Source organism: Myotis myotis, unplaced genomic scaffold (assembly GCF_014108235.1).
Source record: "Myotis myotis isolate mMyoMyo1 unplaced genomic scaffold, mMyoMyo1.p scaffold_m19_p_7, whole genome shotgun sequence".
Taxonomy (NCBI): domain Eukaryota; kingdom Metazoa; phylum Chordata; class Mammalia; order Chiroptera; family Vespertilionidae; genus Myotis; species Myotis myotis.
In genome coordinates, this window is record NW_023416379.1 from 3,484,846 (window position 1) to 3,511,013 (window position 26,168).

At 53.3% G+C, this 26,168-nt stretch overlaps 1 protein-coding gene across 6 annotated transcripts in view; it reads right to left on the reverse strand.

The window, feature by feature from the left end:
* SLC22A3 (solute carrier family 22 member 3) overlaps window positions 1-26,168 on the reverse strand; it is a 91,920-nt gene that overhangs the window by 3,284 nt on the left and 62,468 nt on the right. For 5 of the 6 annotated variants that reach the window (XM_036317485.1, XM_036317482.1, XM_036317483.1 and 2 more), the window contains 5 exons: window positions 10,765-10,862; window positions 10,432-10,646; window positions 5,185-5,293; window positions 4,358-4,470; window positions 2,358-2,519 (listed from right to left, as the gene is read on the reverse strand). In XM_036317485.1, coding sequence (XP_036173378.1) covers window positions 2,358-2,519; window positions 4,358-4,470; window positions 5,185-5,293; window positions 10,432-10,646; window positions 10,765-10,862 — 697 coding nt within the window. The remainder of the gene's footprint in view (window positions 1-2,357; window positions 2,520-4,357; window positions 4,471-5,184; window positions 5,294-10,431; window positions 10,647-10,764; window positions 10,863-26,168) is intronic. The other variant, XM_036317481.1, reaches the window with a different exon arrangement.

Sequence of the window (26,168 nt, forward strand, 5' to 3'; positions counted from 1 at the left end):
GTGCAAGCAGAGCGGTGGAATAAGCCAGTGCCCGTCACTCCCAGACAAGCGTAAGCCTCTGTTTGGGCTACTTCAGGGGACAAGCGCGACAGCCCTCTGATCGGGCAGTCCCGTCGACAGCCCCGCGGACAGGGCTGGGGCCGCAGTTCGGGAAGCCTTTCTTAGGCTCTGGGAAGCTCGGGCAATCTGAGTTTTCAAAACGGCATCCAGAAACAGGACGAAAGCCCGCTGGCGGAGCTCAGTGGTTAAGCGTCGGCCTATGAACCAGGAGGTCACAGTTAGATTCCTGGTCGGGGCACAGCCCAGGGTGCGGGCTTGATCTCCAGTAGGAGGTGAGCAGGAGGCAGGTGACCAATGATTCTCTCTCATCATTGATGTTTCTCTCTCTTTCCTTCTCCCTTCCTCTCTGAAATCAATAAAAATATATTTTTTTAAAAAAGAAGAAGAAACAGGACAATGAAATCACCGCATACATTTCCCGGGTCTAGTGACGTTCTCATGAGACACGGAGCAGCAGGTGTCTACCTCGGGGGAGGGGGGAGACCTCATTAAAAGAGAGTGTAAAGGGATACATTCCAGTTCTACCGTGGGGACCCCCGCTATTTAAAATTCATAATGAAGGAGGATACAGCACGAAATAATAAACCTGCACAGAACAGCGGGCGCCCCTGAGCCAAGGAGGGCACGACCCAGTCCCGGCCCGCAGAACCCGCTCTGAGCATCGACTGACTGCCTTGTCCACAGGGAAGTGAGGGTGGTTTTGCCCTAATCATTGGGTTTTAAATAAAATGATCACATCGGCACCTAAAAATGGGCACCTACTCTCTTCCCAACGTACAAGTGAAAAAAACTCCCACGAGGTGACTATCATTTCAGTGTTTTGTTAAATATTTTTGATACATTTGTTTAAAATTAAGAGACCCAAACCCTTAATTTCCAGGTCATTCTTTAGAAGAAGACTGATTTTTATTTTTAAAAATAGCTGCTAAGTTACCTTTAAAAATTACACAAATAATACAAGACAACGCGTTGTAATTTATTGTTTTTAATCCAACAATAGGGAAGTCTATAGAGTATAAGAGGAATGTCTTCCCTCCTGCATCCCTCTTCCCAGCCCGTCTCTGTCTCCACGGGGTATATAATATTATTTTAGATGTTTTCCTACACTCTGTCATAGTCATAACCTCCCTTCCTTTTTATTCTGAAAGATTTCAAATGGAGAAAGTTAAATTTGTGTAATGCAGTGGTTCTCAACCTTCCTAATGCCGCGACCCTTTAATATAGTTCCTCATGTTGTGGTGACCCCCAACCATAAAATTATTTTCGTTGCTACTTCATAACTGTAATTTTGCTACTGTTATGAATTGTAATGTAAATATCTGATATGCAGGATGTATGTAGGTGACCCCTGAGAAAGGGTCATTCGACCCCCAAAGGGGTCGCGACCCACAGGTTGAGAACCGCTGGTAATGTGAATTTTTGTTAGTATAACACAAATATATTTCACATTGATAGATGGGGTGGATAATTACTTTCCCTGTACACCATTTAGACGTACTTCTCCAAAGCTAAATTGTTCTCTCTCATTCCCTTATTTATTTTTTAAAATTTTTATTTGTCAACCACACTTTACATTCAATGTTATTTCGTATTAGTTTTAGATGTTCAGCATAATGGTTAGATAACCATATACCGATATTTCTAGTGTTTCCCCTGATATTTCTAGTACCCCTACTTCTATCTGTCCACCTGTCTTTATCATCAATCATCTATCTGTCTATCTATTATCTATTATCTACCTATCGATCATCTATCTATCACCTATCTACCTATCAATGATCTATCTACCTACCTACCTATCTATCTATCTATCTATCTACCTACCTTCATCTCTATCATCTAGCTTCCCACCACGCTACAGATAGAAATTTCTATTGGTTTTATCTTTAATAAACACTCTAACACATTGTTTGGTGACTTTTCATTTTGTAGTCAGTCTTGAAAATCTCCCCAAGCCATTGCATGTAGATCTACCGTAATCCTTTTAATCTCTGTCTAGTAACCCATACTGTGAAGATATTATTTTTATAGCCATTTGTCTACTGTTGCACAGTTTCGTTATTTCTACTTTGTCAAATCATCACTCCCTCTCCTTAGATTGCTTCTGAATTTTAACACCTTCCTTGGAAATATCTCCCTCTTCATAGCCACCTTTTAAAAAGAATAAATATTCTTCCAAAGCTTGGGTTGTTTGTTGCTGTTTTTTACATTTACCTTTGACAACTACCTCTCACTTCTGCTTAGGCTGTGAGGCAGGGATTATGTTATTTCCCCCGGGTACTCAGTTGTCTCAGTACCTCCTTCCCCTGGTGGCCTGAACGCCGCTGGGACTGAGGAGGCGCTGAAGGCCATACGATACCTGCCCAGCTTCTCGACATCGTCCACCGTCTCCGGCAAGGCGATGCCCTTGGTCTCAGGCAGAAGCATCACGAGGCCACCGCACACGGAGGCCAGGACACCTGTGGGCAGGGAAAGGCGTCACCACCAGGTCGCACGCCGCCCCGCGCCCCTCGGCGAGGCCACCAGGAAGCAGCGAGCTCACCGCCTCGCTGGCCCCGGCTGCGGCCCCCGGTGACCCTCACCAGCTCTGCCATGATTTCCTTACCCCCGCCCTGTGCAGTGCCTGCGCCCCTGCTCTTGGTGGGCATCCTTCACTCACCCCTGACCAGTTACTTATTGAGCACCTACTAAGTGCCAAGGCCTCAGAGAAGCCTCATCTGCTCCTTCCGGGGAAAACAGAAGCCAACAGAGAGGAGTCCCTCAGGCCCTGTTCCCGGCACCAGAGCGTCACGGCTTCCTGTCCCCGCCTTCCTCCTCCCGCCAGGGGCCACTGCAGGCCTGTCCCCTCGCCCCAGGCCCGCCTCCTGGCGTCTTTCCCCGGCTCCTCACTGTACTGGTCAATCCTCCCCCAGCACCTTGCGCCCAGTGGCAGCAGCAGGAAACATACTCAAATCTTTCCTCGTTCAGGATCCTCCTGACAACCTCACATTACCCCATGTACCAGCCTCCCTTGCCCGGATCTTCAGAGTTGAAGTTTCCGAAACACTATCCTCTCCTATTTTCTGCACATCTTATCCTCGCGGGGAGCTGACGAATGCCTGCCAACCGGCTCCCCAGAAAACAAAGCCCTGATTTATAGCGGCTGCCAATTTCCGCGGCGTAAATACTCCCCCACGGACAGTGCGCACTACCGATGCCACCTCGCTGAATGAGGCACGCGGACGAGGCGTGCAGTAGCACACGGCTCTATAGGTTTCTACCACAAAAAGACAAAAACACAAAAAGCCTCAGGAACGCAGAGAATGCAGCAAACGCAAATGAGTTGGGAGCCGATGACGTGCATTTGTTGCCTGTCCTTTTGTATATTGCAGACACTGCCATTATTAATCCTGCCTGTGTTTGACAGCTGGCTCTCCCTGCGAAGGCACGGCCTGCGCTCCAGCGCCAGTGCCCAGCTCCCCCAGCGCCCCCTGCAGGCCAGGCCACTGCCCGGATGCTGGGCTCCGAGACCACTCATCTTGGTTGAACCACGGCCCTCTCTTTGCTCTTCCGTGCTGGCTACAGCCTCGACTGAGCTCGAGGACCAGATCCCATGGAATATTGGAAACGTTCCTCTCCTGATTTCACTGGCATCAAGTGGTTAGAGGCTGACTCCACAGTCCCTGACGCTGCTGGGGGTTCCTTTACTCAGCATGTGTCCACAGGGACCCAGCCTTTTCAGGGTAATTGAAACTGTTGGGGCAAAGGAAGGGGAGGTGGGGGAGAGCTGGACGAGGGTCCTCTCTTGCTGGGGGCGGGGGGGAAGAGGCCCCAGAGAAGAGGTGGAACAGCACTGGAGAAGCCCTGGGGTGAATGACCCCAGGTCCCCCCCAGTCTGATTCTGTCCCCTCAGGGTTCTACGGAGATGGGGGGCAGGAAGGAGGCCGTGATCTTGGGGGCCATCAGAGAGGGTATGCTAGATGCGCAAGGGACCTGGGTCCTCCGCTCTTTCAGCATCGCATGCTCAGCATCCGAGCAGATGAAGTCCGATAGTGACAGGTACAGAACCTTTAATAATGTAATTGGTTTGGGGCGTCTTTGAAACAGACCGTGGGTCCAATTTGGTCTCATGAAAATGATTGGTCTTTAGTTATTCCCAAGACCATAAAGGAGTTTTACTGAATTTGATTTTAACTCAGAACCTAAACAAAGAAAGGGCTGCAGATGGGCTCCCCAAACCGCAACGCTCGGTCGTCCTGAAAATGTCAAGTGCCCGTCATTGCAGACAGCCCGCCAGCGCCCACGGGCGGCGTCTCACCGAAGATGATGAGCGGCAGCTCCAGCCAGAGGGCGGCCAGGCGGAAGAGCAGGAAGGGCGCGACGATGCCCCCGAAGTCGCACAGCCCAGAGCAGAGTGACACCCCGAAGTTCCTGCGGATAAAGCAGTTTCACATGAAAAACGCTCACGAGGAGCAAAATAGTCAGACATGTAGGTAGCTAAGAAATTGTGACAGGATTTTGCTTTTCTACGGCTCTGAACTTTGAAAACAACTGCTCTCTACACTCCAGGCAAACCCTTTCCATTTGGACCACTCCCCAGCTGGTGAGCGCGGCATGCGGGGGGTGAGGGGGGGCCTTAGGGGCTGGGGGACAGCATCCTCCGCCAGCAGCCCCCCACCGCCCGCCACCCACTGGACAGCGAGCTGTGCCGGGCACACCCCCGGGGAAGGAGCCATCCGCACGAGCGCCTGCACACGTGGCTCCTCCCGCAGCCGCTGGCTGCTCCCGACACGAGACGTGGAATGGGGTCAGAAGGGAGGCGGCAGCCTTTAAACAGGTGAGGCTGGTGACGGCAGAGCAACCCCCATCGAAGCACGTGTGCTAACCAGGTTTTCCGATTCCAGCCTAGTGCCTTTCCACGAACCGCGGCTGCGTGTGAAGATACGGGGTGAGAAATACTACCACAAAACATGGTGGAAGGCAAAGCAGAAAGCAGCTCCAGCTCGGAGCGGCCACGCTGACGGCTGAGGGAGGCCACGTGCATACAGCATCGAGCTAAGGGAACGATTTCATGGCTTTGAAGTCGCTTCCAAGCACTCGGCCGCAGAGCGACTCAGGAGAAGCCAGGACAGGTGCTGGGGTTACCGTAGCGTCGTCGGGTACAGCTCCGAGTTGACCAGGTAGACGATCTCGAAGGCCATGGTGATGCCCAGTCTCCCCAGCGTGGCCACCGTGGTCCTCAGCCAGGGTGTTCCTGGGGACACAGGGCCGGGAGGCAGGGTGAGGGCCGGGCTCTCAGGGCAGGTTTACAAACCACGGGAGGCATTCGCTTACTGTCCTCGCAGCCCCGAGCCTTTGCTAATTCTCAGCACAGGTGATCGACACCTTCTAGCGCTGTGGCCGAATTTCAACAGCGATCACCACCCCCAGGACGTGGGCTGCTCTTTCAGTGCCGCCTGCCTTTCTGGGAACACGGTGCGAGAGTCACTTGTTGAGCGGCCACTACGCTGAGAACGATGCTCCGAGCGGCATCTGCCTGGGAGGACCCCGCACTCGGCCTCTGGTCCGGAGGCGGCCCTCACGTGCGCCTGGAAAACCAGCTGCGCCCTTTTCTGCTCAGACCCCTCGGCGATGACAACAGGCCGGTGACCCCGCACCAGATGCCCCTGGTTCCGGGAGACCAGCAAGGCCGCGAGGGCTGGGCTGGATCTTGGGAAAGGGGCGTCTACACAGTGCCGCGCTGGGTCACTGGGTTTATCACCCATTGTCTTCCTCATCCCCAGTCTGGCTACTTTCCCCGAGAAATTATCCAGAGGAGCCAGCTTCCCAAGTACTAGCTGGTTCGTTCACTGACAAACACAGCGCACGATTCTAGCCGGTTTGGCTCAGTGGATAGGGCGTCGGCCCGTAGACTGAAGGGTCCTGGGTTCGCTTCTGGTCAGGGGCACGGGCCCGGGTTGCGGGCTCCATCCACAGTGGGGGGCGTGCAGGAGGCAGCCGATCAATGTTTCCCTCTCATCATTGATGTTTCTATCTCTCCCTCTCCCTTCTTTTCTGAAATCAATAAAAACATATTTTTTTTTAATATATTTTATTGATTTTTTACAGAGAGGAAGGGAGAGAGATAGAGAGTTAGAAACATCGATGAGAGAGAAGCATCGATCAGCTGCCTCGTGCACACCTCCTACTGGAGATATGCCCGCAACCCAGGTACATGCCCTTGACTGGAATCGAACCTGGGACCTTTCAGTCCGCAGGCCGACGCTCTATCCACTGAGCCAAACCGGTTTCGGCAAAACATATTTTTTTTTAAAAAAGCTAACCCCACTAAATAAAGCAGCTGTCTAGAGGCACGCAGAGGAAAGGATGGCCAGGAGCCCAGGCCATGGCCGGGCGGCCGGGTGCACTGGGTGTAGATGGCGCCCTGGCCGGGCGGCCGGGTGCACTGGGTGCTTCCCCGGGCGGCGTCACCTGGAGCTCTCGCACCGAGGCCCTCAGCGTCCTGCTGGCGTGCTGGCCGCTCTGCTCCGGCCAGAGCAGCTGGGAACATGCGTTTTATTCAGGCTCTGCCTTTCCACGAGAGCCCGGGGGCCTGGGAAGGGCATTCCGCCCCTTCCCTCGCTGAGCGGGTGGGGCGCAGCCAGGTCCCGGGAACGGAATGTGGGAGCCGCTGCCCAGACTCCCTGGGCTCCCGCCCGGCCGGGCAGCCACCCACTGCTCTCGGGCTGCAGAGAAGAATGTGCCCGCGGACGTGGAAATAACCCGATTATCCGAGTTAGGCTCTTAACTATAGGCGTTTTCTACTGAATCAAGATCGCGCTATAAATGAGTTCCATTGACAACTTCAATGCAAATTAGGTTTACAACTGAGGCTGGGACCGTTGGCTGGAAAGATTCAGACAACATCAAATTAAAGCGCGTGCATGCATGCCCATGCACACACGCGCGCGCACACACACACACACACACAACACACACCGTGAAAAACATCTAGTCAGTTCAGAAAATCATTCAGAAAACGCTGTAAAGTTGACGCCCTTGAGGAGACATGGTTGACCTTAATCTGAAAGACCCTCAACTCATTCCAAGCGCAGAGGCCAGCATTTAGCGGCCCCTACACAGGGACGGAGATGTTGAAATGCGTTACGGAAGTCCCAGAGGCACTATGCTGTTGGTCAACTAAAGAATAAAATGAAAACAATGAACTAGGAAGTGTAATTGGTGTGTGAATATTATACAAATCTCGTGATCATCCCAGTAATGTGCTAAGCTCATGGTGAAGTGGCTATAGATATCTTTTGATAACAATGACCAAAGAACCACAAGACAATTTAAAAATGAGCACTGAAGCAGAAACTACCGTCCATAGAGTCAGGGGAACCCAGGGAAAGGGTCCCTCTGGATGTGGATTTATTTGGTCAAACTTCTAGAGATTACTGGGAATGTATCAATTTTTGAACAAAAAAAAAAGCAGGAGGATCTTAAATAAACACAATTTTGCATCTCCTCTGAATGTACCATCTGTGCCGAGTTTTGAAATAAAATGTAGTGAAAATGCCTAATATGTGAATTAAGATATATGAGCCCACTTTTCACTGAAAGAGAAACAGAAGTAAAAGACAGACTCGAAGTGCTGGGCTTGTGGCCATCCTAAATAAACTCAAATGCAAGAGATGAGGGCGGACAGAGAAAGCTCTTTATTTTTCAGAGATTTGGGCCTAAAGCAGCGAGACTCAGAGGAGATATGTACAGCCAGAAAGACCAGTTCTTTGTCCAGTTTCATGCTGCAGACCCTGACTGGTGTACGCAGTGGAGGGAAAGCTGGCGAAGCTGTTTTCTGTGGGATCCTCTTAGCGCTGGTTCCTCTAAAAGGCTGGCCAGCATCTCCCGGGGCCACCATCCTGCTGGTAACTCGAGAGTGACTGAGGGACAGTCCTGCTAAGGCAGCAGTTCTCAACCTGTGGGTCGCGACCCCTTTGGGGGTCGAACGACCCTTTCACAGGGGTCGCCTAAGACCATCCTGCATATCAGATATTTACATGACGATTCATCACAGTAGCAACATGACAGTGATGAAGTAGCCACGAAAATACTTTTATGGTTGGGTCACAACATGAGGAACTGTATTTAAAGGGCTAGAAGGTTGAGAACCACTATTCTAAGGGGACGGAAAAGCCCAGTCACCAAGTCCAATAGCTCTGTGCGTGGACATGGGGACTGTCCCCTCCTGGGAGGAACACGAGTACCTGGTGCTCACGTGGAGCATTAGGGACCTGAAACTTATTCTTGTCCACCCTGACCAGCGTGTGACCACACAACAGCCGGATCTGCGGAACATGGACGTAAAATGTCTCAAATAGCAGCCGTTAGTTTCCGACGTCGCTAAGAGCAACCCTACCGCTTAAAATGGGAAGTTATGTCTCCAAACTAACACAGATCAGACTGAACAAACAGGACGACTCTTCGTCTCACATTTTCCCATAGAGGAACGTGTGCTCTACACAATGGCTGAGCCCACCCCCGGGTGACGTGGGCGCTGGTTTGGACTCGTCCTCGCCTGCTCTCTGGGTCGTGCGTGCCGAGGGCTGCGCCTGGAAACCATCCCAGGCAGCCCCGGGCCGGGGAGCTCTTCCCGGGCAAAGTGTGCATCCCGGGCTGATGGGCCTCGCTCCATCCATCCTCCTCCCTAACTTCACACGAAGCGAACACTTAATTCCGATTCCATGGGCGATGGGAATGGCAGGCTCGTCTTAGGAAACTCCATTCTTAAATTAAACCCAAAACCCTGCAGGGCCAAACTCAAAACAGAATGAAAGGAGGAGTTTCCGACATTCCTGATTCGTCCCCCTTCCACGCCACCCGCACTTGCCCCCCGAGGCCAGGAACCACGTCTATCTGGTTCCCGGTTCTCGTTTAGCGACGACAATGGATACTAAATAGACACGTTTTGGCCGATAGCTCATACAGACGCCCACCTCTTAGAAAGAGGCCCAACTCAGTGCAGTGGGGTGAATAGTGTCCCCTGAAATTCCTGTCCGCCCCAAACCTCAGAATGGGACCTTGTTTGGAAACAGGGCCTTTGCAGATGCAACAGTTAAGACAGACACCGAGAGAAGGCCGTGTGAAGATGGAGGCAGAGACGGGCCGATGTCAGGCGACGCTGGCCAGCGCCTGAGCGGGGAGAGAGGCAGGGACCAGGCTCCCTGGGAACCTCCAGTGGAAGGGACCGCCTGCAGCACCAGAGCTGGAGGAGGTGGGAGGGCCCTCACCTGGAGCCTCGGGAGCCTGCCCCCCCCACTCTCCCTCCAGGCTCCAGGACGTGAGAACCCATGTCTGCTGTTTCAAGCGGCCTGGTTGTGGGAGTTACTGCAACCCTGGGAACTCATGCGCTCAGGGAGGGTGAGGGAAATGCGCCAGGCACTCCTGTGGATCGCCGGCCAGCCCAGTACGACGCAGGACTTCACATCTCTTCGTCCTTCTGCTCTGAACGAGGCGGCTCCGTAACTACTTAGGTAGCGCCTGTCTGCTGACTGGGGACTGCGTGCACCTCCACGCAATTACTAACCTCCTCGGTATTGTCCAGTCTCTCCCGGTCCTCAGGGACACGGAGGACTGCCCGAGAGTCCAGCTCCGTCACCCACACCCGCACCCCCAAACACAGACATGACAGGCTTGCTCACACTCCCGAGTGTGACGGCTCCTCTGTCCAGCGCCTGAGGGCTCCAGGCAGAGGTCACCTGGGCGTGTGGAGACACCTGCAACCTCTATACCCGTCATCAACTCCCGGAAGGTTTAACCCTGAACTGCCTCTGAGGTCATCTCTCCACCCAGGCCCGACTGCCACCCCCTTAATCCGTGCTCACATCTCCCTCATGTCGTTGTCCAAACTGTTGCAGCTACAGGAGGCCACCCCTCTTGTCCCTCCTCCCCCCAAAGCCCACAGGACCAGACACAGGCTTGTCAGACAAAGGTGATCGAAGGTAAACTACAGCCCTGGCCGGTGTGCTTAGTGGTTACAGCACCGGCCTTCACACCAAAGGGTCACAGGTTTGATTCCCAGTCAAGGGCATCTGGTTGGGGTGTGTGTGGAAGGCAACCAATCAATGTGTCTCACATCAATGGCTCTCGCTCTCCCCCCTGCTCCCTCCCTCCCTTCTACTCTCTTTAAAAATCAACAAGAAAAATATCCTCAGGTGAGGATTAACCAAAAGAAAAAAAAAAAAAAGTAACTGAGAAGAAAAAAGTGACTAAGCAGAAAGTCAGTGACATCACTGAAGTGCACCCGGGACCAAGACTCCGATGCGGTGGACAAGAGCGTCTCTACTCCGGATGATTTCTGACTTAAGATCGTTTTCACGTCCTTGGCTGCCAGACGGACTTGGAGACACTTACCTTCTGGTAAGAACGCCGTGACCAGGCACGCCACTCCGGCCAGGATGTTGCTTGCTGCGAAGGGGAGACGGCGTCCGAGACGCTCGATGGTCAGGAGGATGAGGAGGGCGGCCGGCAGCTCCACGACTCCGGAGATGAAGAAGTTCATGTAGAGGTTGCCGCCCACGATGCCCAGGCGCATGACCAGCCCTTGGTACACCAACGCACTGGTGAACCTGCGGACATCGGACCGACGGCCGGGGAGAGAGCGGGTGAGGGCGACTCCCACCCGACGGAGGGAGGGGTGCGTGTGAATTTGACACAGGCTTTGAATCCATCACAACTCAAACTTACCAAGCAAACATAAGAATAAGGGTGCACTTCCTCATTTGGGGAGTTCTCACCAGATCTAAAAAGGACGGATTACTAACTTCCTCATCGGTGACGGTGATCTGCACAAGAGAAGCAGAGTTCAGTGGCAACAGACAGCAAGACACCCCTGCATATCACAGACCTGTCATTGACCAGGGTCACAGCTACCCACCGATGAGCTCCCGGGATGACCCGGCCTGGCACTATCACATCCTAAACCCGAGGCCCTCTAGGTAAACTCACAGAGACATGGCTGCTATGCTGAGAATTCAATCTTAGCTGATATCAGCAGTGCTGTAAGCTAAGATGCTTTGAGCAGTGGTGCCCGTGAGTCAAATACAGTAGTGCATTTATTAACATTAATTGGAGAAAATGAGCATAAAAGTGGTCAAAGCAGGTGGAAACCAAACAAGCGATTCTTCATCTGTTAAAGCCTAACACTTTATGTTGAAAAGTAAGACAGAGTAACGTCAAGTTCAAGGGTGAGCGTGGCACCACAGGTGCCATTTTGTTTCTGTCTGTCTAGCATCTTTCTGATCCAGAACAATTCAGCTCATCCCTTATTTGGCCACCCAAGAAGTTGGTCTTTTCTTTAATCCAGTGAAACCAAGATTGCTGTTTGACTCTGATGAGTACGGTGCGTAAAGCAAAGCCCAACAGCAAAGCCTCCAGAACCGCAGCTGCTTCTGAAGAAGCCATCGCCCAACCCTTCCCCCTTGCCACCCAGTGACCCGGTTTCACATGTCCACGAGCTTGCACATTCTGCAACCTCTGCTCTGAGCGCCCTTAGACCTCCCGGTCCCAATGTCCCCTCCACGGGGAGGCCTGTCCTAGCCTCAGGAAGGACCAAGGACTCCAACCTGTGCCCTACTCACCAGACCTCTGACCTTGTACCTACCACCACATGCTCTGCTGGTCCAGGTCTCTCTCTCCCTCCATGAGCCCAGCGCCCTGTGTTCAACCATGTTCGGGTAATGACTGAGTGTTGAAACAACAGGACGAGTGTCCTGGCCATGGCTGGACCCTACTGTCTGTTCAACTCAACTCCAGCTCTGGCCCAGATTGAGTGGAAATCAGGGCAAATCTCCCCCCAGTCTTTGAGCCCAAAGTCCCTCTACCAGCAGTCGCGGGAATTTGAGTGAATTCACACTGAGAGTAAGTGGTCTGTTCTAAATATCATGCTCAACGAACGGTCAACCAAAGGTTAATACCTCCTGCCTGTGCTTGCTCCAGGGAAAGGCAAACACACACGAAAGAAGCCCGCAAACAAATGCCTTCAGATCACATTGCTTTCCCAAGTCTTTGTAAATGTTGTACTTGTCCTATACCGAGACACACACTTTTCACATCTTAACATCTCTTAAGTTGGGTCGTGTCCTCAACTGAGCTGATAAGAAAGCAATGTGTTATCGCTTAAATAGCACGTTTTTTCTTATTTATATAACTAGAGGCCTGGTGCACAAATTCACGCACCGGTGGGGTCCCTCGGCCTGGCCTGCGGGATCTGGCCAAAACCGGCTCTCCGACATCCCCCAAGGGATCCTGGATTGTGAGAGGGCACAGGCCAGGCCGAGGGACCCCACTGATGCATGATCAGGGCCATGGAGGGAAGCGGGAGGTTGGCCAGCCGGGGAGCGGCCGCGGGAGGGACCCAGGGCATTTCCGGCCCATCGCACTCAGTCCCCATCGGCCGGACCCCAGCAGCAAGCTAACCTACCTGTTGGAGCGTCTGCCCCCTGGTGGTCAGTGCACATCATAGTGAGCAGTTAAGCGGCCTTAGCATATCATTAGCATATTACACTTTGATTGGTTGAACGGCCGACAGGTCAACCAGACACTTAGCATATTAGGCTTTTATTAGATAGGATGATGACATGTCTTAAAATCAAGAGTGTCTTAGAGTCAATGAAACAGTAACAGCTTCCATGACCTGTCGGGAAAGACTGCCAGTTGACTCTACCATCCATCCTTCTCTTCTCTCTTTTGAAAACAGAAGCCCCTGGATTTTAGCTGGGCACAGGGCTGCCCACCTGCTAGCCTCTCCTTCACTGGGGGTGGCCCTGTGACCAGGATCTCAGCACTGAAGTGGAAGCCACGGGCACAAGTTCTGGGTCCCATGCTTTAAAAAGGAAAGGGCTTGCCCCTCACTCTCTGTCTTCCCCTTCCTGAGGGATGGAAGAAGAAGATGCTGGTGGGCCCACTTCAGCCATGGACCCTATCACAGGTGCTGGTGAAACAAGACAAATGGACCCTGGGTCCCCGGAAGGTCTCACCGAACACGGCCGCCCTCCAGAGCTGGGCTCCTCGCTCTGGGAGCGCACGTTCGAGAGAAAGACACTTTTCTCTCTTTTGTCACTATGTTTTCTGGGTCTCTGTTTCAGCTGCAAGGTGACCTGTACCTTACCTGACACAGTGCCTACTAAGATGCTCAGGGAATTAGTGAGGACGTGGAGGGCTCAGCTACATCTTAGCAGCCACCCTCCACCCAGGAGAGAACCAGTATAACGACGAAGACGCCTGTCAGCAGAGTCGCGAGGAGAAAACCATGGCTTGAGATAGTTAAGACCGTGTCTGGCCGACGCAGAGCCCTCCTGTAACACGAGAGTTCTGGATACATGACCAGGAAATGTGCTTATTGTCAAAGTCTGATTCAGTTGGTTTTCTGACACATGTTGTCAAAAGCAGAACTACCTGGAGAACTTAGTCCAGAACAATGCTTTAATCACCAAATACGTTAGGCAAAATAATTTTGTATTGGATAAAATAATTGCTTCGGGATTCTCGTTCATTCCGTAAAAATATTTGGGATTGGCCTTCATTTCAAACTTTGGAGATTTAAGAGCACGCAGTCACATGGTCGCTGCTCTTCCCTTGAAGCACAGGTCGGATGCCTAAGGTATATCCTCCCCCAAGAGAATGTGAAGAGCTGATGAACCTGAAGGTCACCGAGACCATAAAACCAGGCTTGCCTGTGCGGTGAACACGAGGATTAACAGTCCTGCCAAGCAAGGGAGAACTTGGCCAGTTGATGAACAAATCCAGCTGGTCTTCGATTCACCAGCATGTTCTCCGCAGTGACGCACACACCCTGAAACACGACCCACTTTCTGGGCGTCCCAGGACCTCGGGAGCCAAAAGCTGCGTCTCGCGTGGCATCCGGCCAGGAACAACTTGGCAGCTCCAGTGCCGGCGGCCGTGGCTGGGAACCCCTCGCCACTTCCAGCTCGACATTCTGAGTGGAACTGTGCTTCTTTTCTGTCGCCAAAGGGTTGGCGAATTTCACCTAGTCTAAGTCACACACAAAAAATAGAAATGCTACCTCGAGTTATTAGATGTCCTTTTAAGTCCACTTTATCGCGACACAGTTTACATGCAATAGAATTCAGCAATTGTAAGTGTTCACTTGAATGAGTTAGGCAAATGTTAGAGTTGTGAAACCCCCCGCCAGCCTCATGACATGGACCATTTCCAGAACCCTAAAAAGTCTCCACTGGCTCTTTGCGGGCGACCCCTCCTCTGCTTTCTGTCATGGCAGCCTGGCTTTTCTAGAATGCCACACAAAGGCAGCCATACAGTACGCGATGCCTTGGCTCCGGGCCTGGCATTGCATTTCGTCACACATTTACGCCACCTGAGTGGTGCGTGCCCACTTTAATTTGGAGCAAAGGGGGATGGGGAATGCTCTCGGTAGTATTTGTGTGTTTGGAGGCTGGCTGCCTAGCAACGCCCCTCGCACAACAAGGCCTTGCCCCGGGCTCCACGGCACACGCTGGTTCCCTTTTACTGATTCACGGAGCTGATTTCTGTTTGCTCTGCCCGTCTCTTCACGGTTTTGATTCTGCCAAGACTTTTGTCTTATGTCAACAGCGATGTTCCCCATGCTAAACGAGCACTTCACTCGTCTCCCCTTGATTAATGCCGCTGTTTACAAGTCTTCCCAGCGCCGTTCTGAGACATTTCTCCACGCTGACATTTTAATTTAAGTTGCCAAGGAGGAGAAAGATGTGATAAACGGCGATCTGGCACCGCGATGGTGCTCCTGAGGGGGGCAGGTTTCTGGTGACAAAAGACAACCCACTGAGGTCAGGCCAGAGACATGCTGTTTCACTCAGAACATTTCTTTTCTTCTTTTTTTTTTTTTTAACTTTAAAAAATATTTCATTGAATTTATTGGGGTGACATTGGTTAATAAAGTTATATAGCCTTCAAGTATACGATTCTACGGTACATCATCTGTGTATTGTATTGTGTGTTCACTCCCTAAGCCCGAAGTCAAGTCTCCTCCCATCACCGCTTACCCTCTCTGTATGCTCTCCTGCCTGCCCCACCCCCTTTCCGCTGGGAATCGCCACATTGCTGTCTGTGTCTTTGAGTTTGGGGGTTCTTTTGGTTAATCCCCTCACCTTCTCCACCCCGCCTCCCCGCCCCCCGCGACAGCTGTCAGTCTGTTCTCTGTGTCTGGGAGTCCGTTTCTTACCTCTGTGAGCCTCCGTTCACCCCCTGCAGTAGACTTTGGGCGATTACCAGATGCTAAGAGGGAAGGATGGGCGGGCAGCGCGGGCGGGCGGGGAGAGGACGGGCAGGGGCTGCACAGCGGCCTCGCAGCTTCCTCGGGTTGTTCTCAACACGCGGGTTTCCCGTCCGTCCCACGTTTCCCAGGAGAAGGTGAAGGCTGCTGAGGGGCCGAGTCTGTTCTCGGTCTCACTGGGTGGTCTAGCTCGTTCCCCGCTTCCCCCGCAGCCTCTGCTCCCTAGAAGTTTTGCATCTCTGAGCATGCTGAGGAAATAACATGTCACTCAGGACTCGGGGCCCACGGGCTTGGAGGAGCAGAGCTCCCTGAGGTCAGACGACCAGGGTCTTTCACGCACGCGTGGGGGGTGGAGACGGGCAGGGCCGGGAGTGCACGGGACTGTGGTGCACCGTGTCCCCACCTCCTCCTCCTGGTCGGCCCCTCAGTCAGGCAGGAGCCAGCACCTGCGGGCTCAGCAGCGGGCACTGGGCACCGCCGCGCCCTGGCCTGCTTCTGGGTGGCAATAGTGCCACCTGTCACCCAGAAAAGAGAATTCGCCAAGTTACTCATAGTGCTTTGGGAACCACTTTATACTTTAAGAATAAATATAATATTTATCATTTAAGAGCTCACATGATAAAGAAGCAGTCACATCAAAATGACCATGAGTGTTCGATGCTTAGTAAGTAGCTAAGAGTCAGCCTGGCACCTGGGTTAGTGTTGTCCAAGCAAAATATAACGTGAGTCACTCACATGTGTTCCATTTTCCAGAATTTAAAAAATAGGTTAAAAAGCGTGCAAAATTCATTTTAGTATGTTCCACTTAATCCAACCTATCCAAAATATCATCATGTCAGCATGTGGTCCACATGCATTATTGCCACGATGGGTTCCATGCTCACGTCACACGGAGCCTTTGAAACCTACGTGGTTGACACAGCTCAGCTCCCAGGAGCCACGGCTCAGGGCTGCGGGGTGGCCCGCGGCTGCTGCACTGGACAGAGCGGGTGGCATGACCTCGGGCCCAGCCAGCTCCTTCCTTAGGAGAGATCTCTGCAGAGAGGACTTGTACTCCATCCCTGGGCGCTGGCCTGCGGGCGCCCTGCCCCGCCCCCCTCCCCACCGGGCACATTGCCCAGAGCAGCACAAGGGCCTTCATCCGGGTCCCAGGAGGAAACCAAAGTTCAGCCTCAATACTAGCAAAGGTCAGCGGGTGGCAGCTGGGGGTCACGTGTTGCAACATTTATTTCTTAAAAACAAATCTGAACGGGTTTGGGGAGAGGTTAACAGAAGAAAGAAGAAGAACACGAGCTCTGAGCTCTGAAACTCTCAGCCCAGCCCGCCCGGCGTGGCTCAGTGGTTGAGCATCAACCTATGAACCAGAGGTCAAGGTTTGATTTCCGGTCAAGGGCACATGCCCGGGTTGCAGGCTCCATCCTGAGTAGGGAGCATGCAGGAGGCAGCCGATCAATGATTCTCTCGTTGTTGATGTTTCCCTCTCTCTCTCTCCCTCTCCCTTCTTCTCTGAAATCAACAAAAATATATTTTTAAAAAACCAACAAAATAAAATAAAATTCTCAGCCTACAGCCTCAGAACTTGGGGGAAACATGAAAATTTGCTGAATGGATTGGAGTCGGCACAGCCCCGAACTCCCGGGAGCGCTGAGCGGCGTCAGTGCTCATCGGGACACGGAGACGCTCTAGCCAGCCAACCCGAGGGGACCCCAGGCCTCAGACACAGAGACAAGGTCCACCACAGCCTGGGGTCTGTGAGCAGAGCGCAGACCTCACTCGTGAGACGGGATTGTGTGAAGAGGGAGCAAAGCAGCGCGAGTGAGTGGCAGCCGGTGATCCGACCCATCGCAATAGACACCCAAACCGCCCACAGACAGGCCCGCGTTTCGGAAGCGGCTGCGCCCCACCTGGCTCCTAAGACCCACATCAGCACCTGTTTCGTGAACCTAAGGAAATCCAAAGAGGATTTTCACTTTTATGAGAAAAAGTAAAAACAGCATTCGGTGTGATTTGCACGAGTCATTACAGAGGCAGCAGCACCCTCAGTGCGAGAGGGGGGCCCCCACGCTCCTTCCCGGGACCTCACTCAGCACCTCAGCCTCGTCCTCCGGAGCTCGGCTGGGTGAGCACCTGCGCTGTGCCTCCTTCATGGTGTGCACTGTTAGCAAGGCGTGGCCCAACGTAATTGCTTCTTCCTACGCCCTTCCGGCCGAAGAAAGGTTTCAGGGCTTTGGTCAGTGCTCAGAGACTGGGGAAACCTGGCCCCACACAGCCAGCCCTTCGCACCATTCGCTGCAGCCTCCTGAGGCTTCGGAAACGGTCTTACAAGACACAGCCTTTAACACGATGAGGAACACACACACACACACACACCCCGCAGGCCTTTCTCCTCGGGGCGGGAATGTTTGCCTCCAGGTCTGCCAGCTCCGCCTCTTCCAGGCAGCCAGGTGCCCGCAGGATTCCAGTAACAGGGCAACTGACTTCCCCAGGGACAGCCGGCAGTGCCTTTCCGCCCGGCCTGGCAGGGTTGGCAGCCCTTTCTGCACAGGCCAAGGACAGCCAGGGGCACCCCAGGCCTCCCACCCAGGTGCCAGGGCCACGCGAGGGCGAGTCCAGGGCAGCACCTCCTAGAGCGAGCGGGCGGGGCGCTGCCTGCTGTGTTCCTGCCCATCTTTTTCTCAGGAGACGGGCCTCTCCTTCCCTTCAGCAAGTGGCCATGGTCCCTGCACAGCCCGCGGCCTCCTCATCGCTGGGCCCACAGGCATCGATCTTCTCGGGGCCTTGTCTAAACCCCTGCCCTGCGCTGGCCCCAGACGCTGGCCGCGCCGCTGGCCGCGCCCCAGACGCTGTGCTTGTGTCCACGGCCCGCCAGCTCTGTCCCCGAACCGACTTCCTTCTGCTCCCAGCGCCCCGAGGTGTGACCTCTGACTGGGAAACGGGTCTTCATTTATTTTTCCATAAGAACTTTAAATTGTTTATGCTTTGATCAAAGTACTATTTTTTTTTAACCAGGTATAAAGGCGAAACTTCTCTTTTGCAATCATCATTTGAATTGAAACGCATTTATCTTCCTAAGTCAGTGTTTTGAAAACGGAAACTTGTATTCTTAATAATCTTTTTCTTTTAAAGGACATCTGTAATGGGACTCATTAGCACTGTTTACCAAATAGTTTTGGTTCCCACCCCGTTCCCGGGTGCGATAGGATTGTACTTCTTGGCCCCTGGTGACTGGGTGGGGCCACTGCCCCGAATTGGCCAAGAGGTTGTGAGCATTTAGTTGCTGCAGCAAGACCCTCGGGCTCTGCCTGTTCGGCGGGGTCCGGGCAGTGGGGGTGCAGACAGTCCCCGCTACAGTGAGGAGCCCACCCCGGCCATGTGGCCCCGATAGGCATCAATCGCTTCTTGTTTCGAGCGAACAAGAGTTTGGTGATGTTTGGTACACACACGCCCAGCTTCTCCTGAGTGAGAAAAACTGTCGATTTCTCAGGTTTATTTTAAAACCCTGTGGTCCACACCTGTTTCTTGATAGGAATGTATTATGCTGAGTACAAAGGTTCTCTTTTGAAGTAATTGAACTAAGACTGCTGGACTTAAATTTGGGAAAATGGCAATTTTTGTCTGTTTCTTAGAATTAGTAAGTCCTTGGGATGAGATTACACCAGTAAAACTAAAAGAAAATGAGGGCTATTTCTACTGCATTTAAAGTGAATTAAAGTGAATTATAATGAATAGGCACTAGCACTTAATCACAGGCATGAACCAGGAAGAAGACCGGCCTAGCTTGGAGCTGAGAGGTATGCTGGGCCACGGAATGGAAAAGTTAACAAAGCCAATCTCAGCCCCCATGTCGGATCTCGTGAAGGTACAGGAGGATCTAAGATCATGGTCTCTTTTCACATTTATGACGTGCGCTCAAACACATCACCTCCATTTGAGAGGTACGGAGGGCAGGCTTTTGTCTCAGCGATAAATTCTCATTTTTTTTAAGAAACACTTGATTATTAGGGGAACATTCAGGCTTTTAATATATAATCAGTTTAAATTGATTCAAGAGAGAAAAGAAGAGGGAGAGATAGAAACATCAATGATGAGAAAGAATCATTGATCATCCGCCTCCTGCACGCCCCCTACTGGGGACCAGCCTGCCACCTGGGCATGTCCCCTGACCGGGAATCAACCGTGACCTCCTGGTTCGACCACTGAGCCACACCAGCCGGGCCTGATGTTCAGGCTTTGAATAGCACTTCCATTTTATTTCAGAGATGACCAGTTAGAGAACCAAGTCCAGAACCAGGAGTGTGCTTTGGAGGCTAAGGGTATGGGGTGCTTCCTAACAGAAATATAGTCCTCTTTTAGGGCAAGAGCGTGAAGATGCCTGGCTAGTGGTTGTATATGAATCTGAGCTCCGAAGGCTCCAGGTGGCTTAGCACCTGTTTCTGCGGCCACGAGGGCGGCACAGGTGAGCTGCCTTCACCTGTAACACGGGCCACTTGTCCCTCATCACAGCCCAGAGTCTGTGTTTCAGCTACTGATGGTTGGGTTCCTTAAAGGCAGTCCACAGGTCCTAGGCGGTGAACTAATTTAGACTCAGAAGTGTGAACTTGATACGTGATGAGTCTGTTTATTAGATGGTGCTCAGAAACTGACTCAGGAGTGAGATGAATAAAGGTGGGTCCCTCCCTCACGCTCAGAACGGAGCGCACTCCAGCGGGACTAGTGAGTGAACCCTGCACTCCAGGAAAGACGACGGGGACCAAAACGAGTCCTGAGCATGCCAGTCAGAGCCCTAAGCTCATAGCAGAGAATCTGTGGTCTTTGGGCGCAGGAGGTCACTAAACACCCATAAAACAGTCAACAGGCAACAATCCACACTGATTTGACCTTATCAAATCAGTTTAAGGATTTGGGGCCAATTAAAAAAAATAGGCAACGTTAATGGGTAGTTCCCATTGGAGGGAGGATGCTTGCCACGTCTGAAACCAACAAGGGGATGTGTGGGATACCAGAGGAGATCCTATACCTGGGAGGGGGGAAAGCTAATTCAATAAACCCACGTCCAGGAAACCCCATACTCATGGGCGAGGGCACGGGTGGCCACCCACGAGGAAGAACCCAAATAGCAAAGTCACAGGCGCCAAGACATGCTGACTCGCACCAGGAGCCAGAGACGTGCAACCAAAAACACGCAGGGGGCTGGGCAAAATCAGACGCTGCCAAGTGCCCGGCGTGGGTGTGGGCACAGGGGACACGCAGTGATGCAGGCAGAGCCGCGTGGCCTTGCTGAGGGCACTGAGCCAGCGGGCATCCGGGCCCAGCAGCCCCACGTGTGGGCATCGTCCTCCAGGGGACCTCAGAACCGTTCCGATGGGACATGTGTGAAACCAGACACAGATTCGTTCCCATGATTAACAGGCGACTGACCGATATCCAATTAGAATATCTTTCTACTTCTTTCCATTAGAATATCTTGATAATCAAACACAATCAAAATGAAAACACACCGAAATGATTTCCAAGCACGACACCTAAGATTTGAGCTCTTCTTCAACTTCCAATGCGAGGAAAATTTGTATTTACTTCTATGAAGCGTACCTACGCGGTGAAAGTGAGCACAGTGGAGTAGGGGAGGCACTGTTAGTAACTGGGAGACGGAACAGCGCAGAGAGAACAAGGGAGAGCCGCCGCGGAGAGCCTGGGGAAACACGGCACGTGGGCTGCGTGTGGGGCGACTGCGTGGAGGTGACTGTTATTCAGAGGTTGTTTAAAAAGTAGGTCTTTTGAACACAGTGCTCAGTAGCTATTTGCTGAATAAAAACATGCACAAATGACGATAAATTCCTGCTGCCTTGTGTGGACCCACACAGCTCTGCTTCTGGGACCGCCTCTCCTCAGTGACATGTAAGCGGTTTTTCCAAACACGCGGGGCCCAGAGGAAATACCCAGTAATTCCGTTTGCAGTGAGAAAGGCACGCTCCCCGCAGCGATTGCTAACCGGCTTGCTGAACTGAGGAGCTGGTTGGTCTCAGAAAACAAAGGGTGCCGACGGCCGAACTGTGGCGAGAAAGGCGACTGTAAGAAACGCCGCGTGAACTGGTTCCGATATTTCACCCAATTGCCACGGAGAAGTCTGTCCTGGCTGATGTCAGAGAAGCTGTGCATGTGCAGCATGTAAAGGTTACAGCTAGCAGAGGGGATCTGGACTAGTCTTTAGCGAAGTGAGCCCAAGTGAGGTCTAAAGGGAAGTGTGGTAGCGGGATGACTCCACATGACCAGCGCGCGAGGGCAAGTGCTTGAACTCATTGCACTCTGTGCATGAAAATGAGCGTGCTGAGCACCCGTCCAACAGGCCCCCACCGCCCGCCCGCCTTCCTCAAGCTGTCCGTGGTGTGCTGGCTCTGAAACGTAAGCAGGAAAGAAACAGGATTCGCCACCGTGTGGCTCAACTCTTCCTGCTTGACGCGTGGAACTCGTCCTGAAGGTCGGTGAGAGGGCAGAACGTCATGGATGTGAGTGCATTTTATTGAATCAAACAGAATGAATGAATCTCGGAAGTTGTTGTCAAGAATCCTGTGTCGAGACTCTCAGGGGCCCCTGAGACCATCACATGACCTCCACTCCGAGCTCAGGCAACAGCTGTCCAGCAGATGGTCGAGTCCAAGCTTATTTGTGCTTGTAAATCCGTGACTCTTGTCCGCTTGGAGCAGGAGGACTTCTGGTTGATGTCAAAGAATTTAATGGTTGCCCACGTGATAGGAATTGCACGTTCAACTTCTGTTCATGGAGGCCACATGATGACACAGATTTACTATGAACTTAACCCCTTTCAACTCATTAGTCATTACTAAGCACAACTGCATCTACCTTCATCTGAAAAGCACAGTACATATTTTGCCGTGGCTGATGTAGCTCAGTTGGCTGGAGTATCACCCCAAGCACCGAAAGGTCGTGGGTTCGATTCCCGGTCAGGGCACATACGTGGGTTTGCGGGTTTGATCCCCCGTCAGGGTGCGCACTGGAGGCAACTGATGGATGTATCTCTCCCACATCAATGTTTCTCTCTCTCTCTCTCCCTACCCCTCTCTATAAAAAGCCATGAACATGTCCTCGGGTGAAGATTAAAAAAAACCAAAAAGCAGCACATGCTTATCTAAGACGTAAGCCTGGGATGCAAATGGCTTCTGCACTTTTGCAATGACTCCCTGGTCCCCAGGGGCCACTGGGCCAGACTGCCACATGACTCCTCCTTCAACTCTGGGGCTGAGGTTACAGCTGCTGTGACAGCGTGTGTTACCGATAACGTGACAGTCTGCTCCCCAGGGTTTCGCCCCGGCCACCCTCCATGCCGGTGCGAGGGATGATGACAAACGTAGCTTTTATGTAAACGCCTCCTCCAGCAGAAGAAGTGCCCAAGGTGCAGGCCAGTGCTGGTTTCCCCCAGCTTCCCTAACTTCTGAAGGGGATGAGACTTCTCCGGCCTGGAAGGCTGGCTTCACTCAGCCGCCATAGGAGAGGTGCACTCACTATTCGGAGGGGAAAGGTCTCCTCCTCCCCCCCCGCCCCCGCCCCCGTCAGGACCCTTTGCTGTGCATTAAACCCCACTTCCTTCCCCCAATGGCCCCAGATTCAAAGAGAAGAGAAGTCGGTGCAGGTTCCAAACCTACTAATCCAGCCATGACTGGGTCGGTCCCAGAGGCCTGCTCCTGTTTGTTTCTGTCCACGAAGCAGCGTTGCTATGGTAGCATCGCCTGGATGCTCCTCACCCAGCCTCTGCCAGCTATACCAGTAGCTGCACTTAAATTTTTCTAAATATGTTTTTATTGATTTCAGGAGGAAGAGAGAGGGAAAGAGACAGAAACATCAATGGTGAGAGCGAATCATGGATCGCCTGCCTGACGCATGCCCCCCACTAGGGATTGAGCCCACACCCCGGCATGTGCCCTGTCCGGGAAGCAAACCCTGACCTCCTGGTTCATGGTCGACGCTCAACCACTGAGCCCGACGGCCGGGCTGCATTTTATTTTTTCTAGGGAAGGAGGATCGCCCCTCGTGCCGTTCACACCATCTTCCTGGGTGGGACCTCGGAGCTGAAACAAGCAGATCTCGGCGCGTTTCCTCTCTTACTATTTAGCAGTTTCCTCCTGTTCTAGTGACAGGAGCACATCTGTGTCCACCTGGGGAGTGTGCATGCTTCCCCTGCTCCCAGCCCGCGTCTCTCAGTGAGATGATTTCGTGAAGAAAGGCCATTTCCTGGTGGGTGGGGGACCCAGGCGGCAGTGTTGTCATGGTAACAGCCGCCCTGGACCAGGAGGAACGCCCGAGAGCTGGACACACGGGCTCTGGGAGCCGGGCCCTCGTCGCCTCCAGAGCGGGGACGGCTCCCACAAAGAGCTCCGATGTTCTCATTCAGTCAAAAGAGCGGTGTTTCCTCATTCACGCACCGCAGGGAAGCGCAGTAATTTGGACGGCACAAGCCGGTTTTGCCAAAAGCCAGGCGGGGAGGGAAGGCAAGAACAAAGCACTTTCTCGCACACTGAGCAGGCCGGGCCGTGCTCTCCGCAAAGGCTCAGGAAGCAAAGGCAAAGGTCAGTTACAGTTCACGCAGAATTACAGCCATCGAGGCAGGCGTTCGCCACGTCCCCGCAGGGCGCCCCCGAGGGCAGCATGACGGCCGTTTGTGGGGCTTTTTCCTCTGGTTTTAGCTTTTCACTGGACTCTGTCTGTGTGATGCCCCCGGGACTCGGGCCAGGCAGGGGGCAGGGAGGTCCCGGCCCTGCAGGGCAAGGGTCAGCCTTTAAGAAGGAAAGAGGGGGAGCCCATGACCCCGGTTATGTAACCAATTAAACAAGAATGAAGTGACCCTGAATGTCACTAGGTAGGGCTGGAGCTCGGCCCTGTGTCATAACCCACAGCCTTGGGGTGGCGGCGTCTCAGGTCTCAGTGCAGGGAACTCAGGGAGCACAGTGGGTGGGGGGTGAGGGGTGGTGGTGGGAAGATGGGAGGAGGGATTTTGGCTCTGCCCAGCCCAGAACTGACCTGTTCCCCCAGGGGGAAGGCCGGTGCGGGGAGGGGACACCCTCCGTCTTCTCTGGGCTGGCCCTGCCCTCTATGGCCTGGAACCCCCTGGAGAATGGCACCCTCATCAAGAAAGAGGGCGCAGCACTGAGCTTGGGGGCAAGGGATGTGAGAAGACACAAGCCTGGGGTCCTATTTTGGGGAGAAAGAACAGGCAGAAGACGGGCAGGGCCAGGCCCCAGTCAAACAGGCCCAAGTTGAGAGCCAGAGTGAGGACTTAGTGGGAAGGGGGTCTGAGCGAGCTGTGTATGTTAAATACGCACAGGTCCCCATAGGCCTGACACACAGCAGTAAAGTGGCTTAAAAAGTGAAATATCACTTTAAATAAAGGCTGTAAAAGTGTGGGAGAAAGGGAGGGAGGGAGGGAGAAAGAGGGAGCTTGGAGGCCCCTGGGCTCCAGCCTGCATCCAACCCTGGGAAATGCTGGGTCCCACCTGGGGCAGCCTGGCACCTTCTCCTGGGAGGGGCTGGTGACACGGCAGGAGCTGATCTTTGGCACCTTCCTCCGAGCACAGCCAGGAAGGTGAGCCCCGACCTAGTCACTAAGGTGAGGGCGACCCCTCGTCTCAGTGTGCCCGCGACTCTCGGGTGAACGCCGAAACTCCCACATGCCAGGACCCCGATCCTGGGCAACGGGGGGCAGTGGCCACCCACTCGCCACCACCTGAGCCCTCCAGTTGTCCTGGGGGCTGTGGCTCCAGCCCCTCATTAGTGACGGTCACGCACACAGGACTGCCTGGCGGCCACACACGGAGCTAACAGTCACACGCGCTCTCGGCCCTCAGCTCCCGTGGGTGCGTTTCTGGAAGAGTTAAGCTTCTGACGAAGGTCTAGCCCAGTGATGTCAACAGGCTTTGGAAGGGGAGGCTGAGGGGGGAGGGGGAGAGGCCGTCCCTCCAGGGGTCCTCCCTCTAAGTGCTCCCCTCGGGCAGGTGAGGCTCTGCTTGGCCCCGCCAGGCTGCAATCTCGCTCTTTAAGGGACCCGCCACTGGGTTTCCACCTGGTGCTCTGGAACACGCCCCTCACTACCTGTCCGGGCCAAGGGGGAGTCCGCTGGCCTGGAGGTGTTCGCCTGAACGTCCTCCCGCGGAACGAACTTCTAACCAGCTGCTCGGAAGGACCCGCTCTCTGGGTGACCAGCCCCGCTGGCCTGTTCCCGTGGCTTCCTTTTTTAGCTCAGCGGAAGAAGCGGTCCCTTTTCCTGACGTTCGCATGCATTCCCGAGTGGTCTCCATGGCAGTGGCGTGTGCATGACAGCGGTCACTGCCATGTGTCACTTTAAAGCTTTGCTGGCAGAATCGGCAGCCACTGCGTGGAGGCCTGGAGCAAAGAACGCCCCCTGTTAGGGGAAAGCACTGCGTGAGTTCCCAGTGGCTTCCTGTCTCGTGTCTTCAAGCATTTTCCTGACGGATATCGTTCTCCTCTCGACAGGGGTCTACACTGGTGCCCTGTCTGGTACTCCCGGGGCCTAACTGACTTTCTCTGGACCATTTTAAAAAGTATATGTATTCTTATTGATTTCAGAGAGGAAGAAAGTGGGAGAGAGAGAGAGAAACATCAATGATGAAAGAGAAGCATTGATTGGCTGCCTTCTGCACGCCCCACACTGGGGGTTGAGCCCACAACCCGGGCATGTGCCTGACCGGGAATTGAACCATGACCTCCTAGTTCATAGGTCGATGCTCAACCACTGAGCCAGCCGGCCGGGCTCTCTGGACCTTTCGAAATAAATTCTATGCAGACAGTTTTCAAGTCCCAAGACTGAGATGATAATGGACACAACATCCAC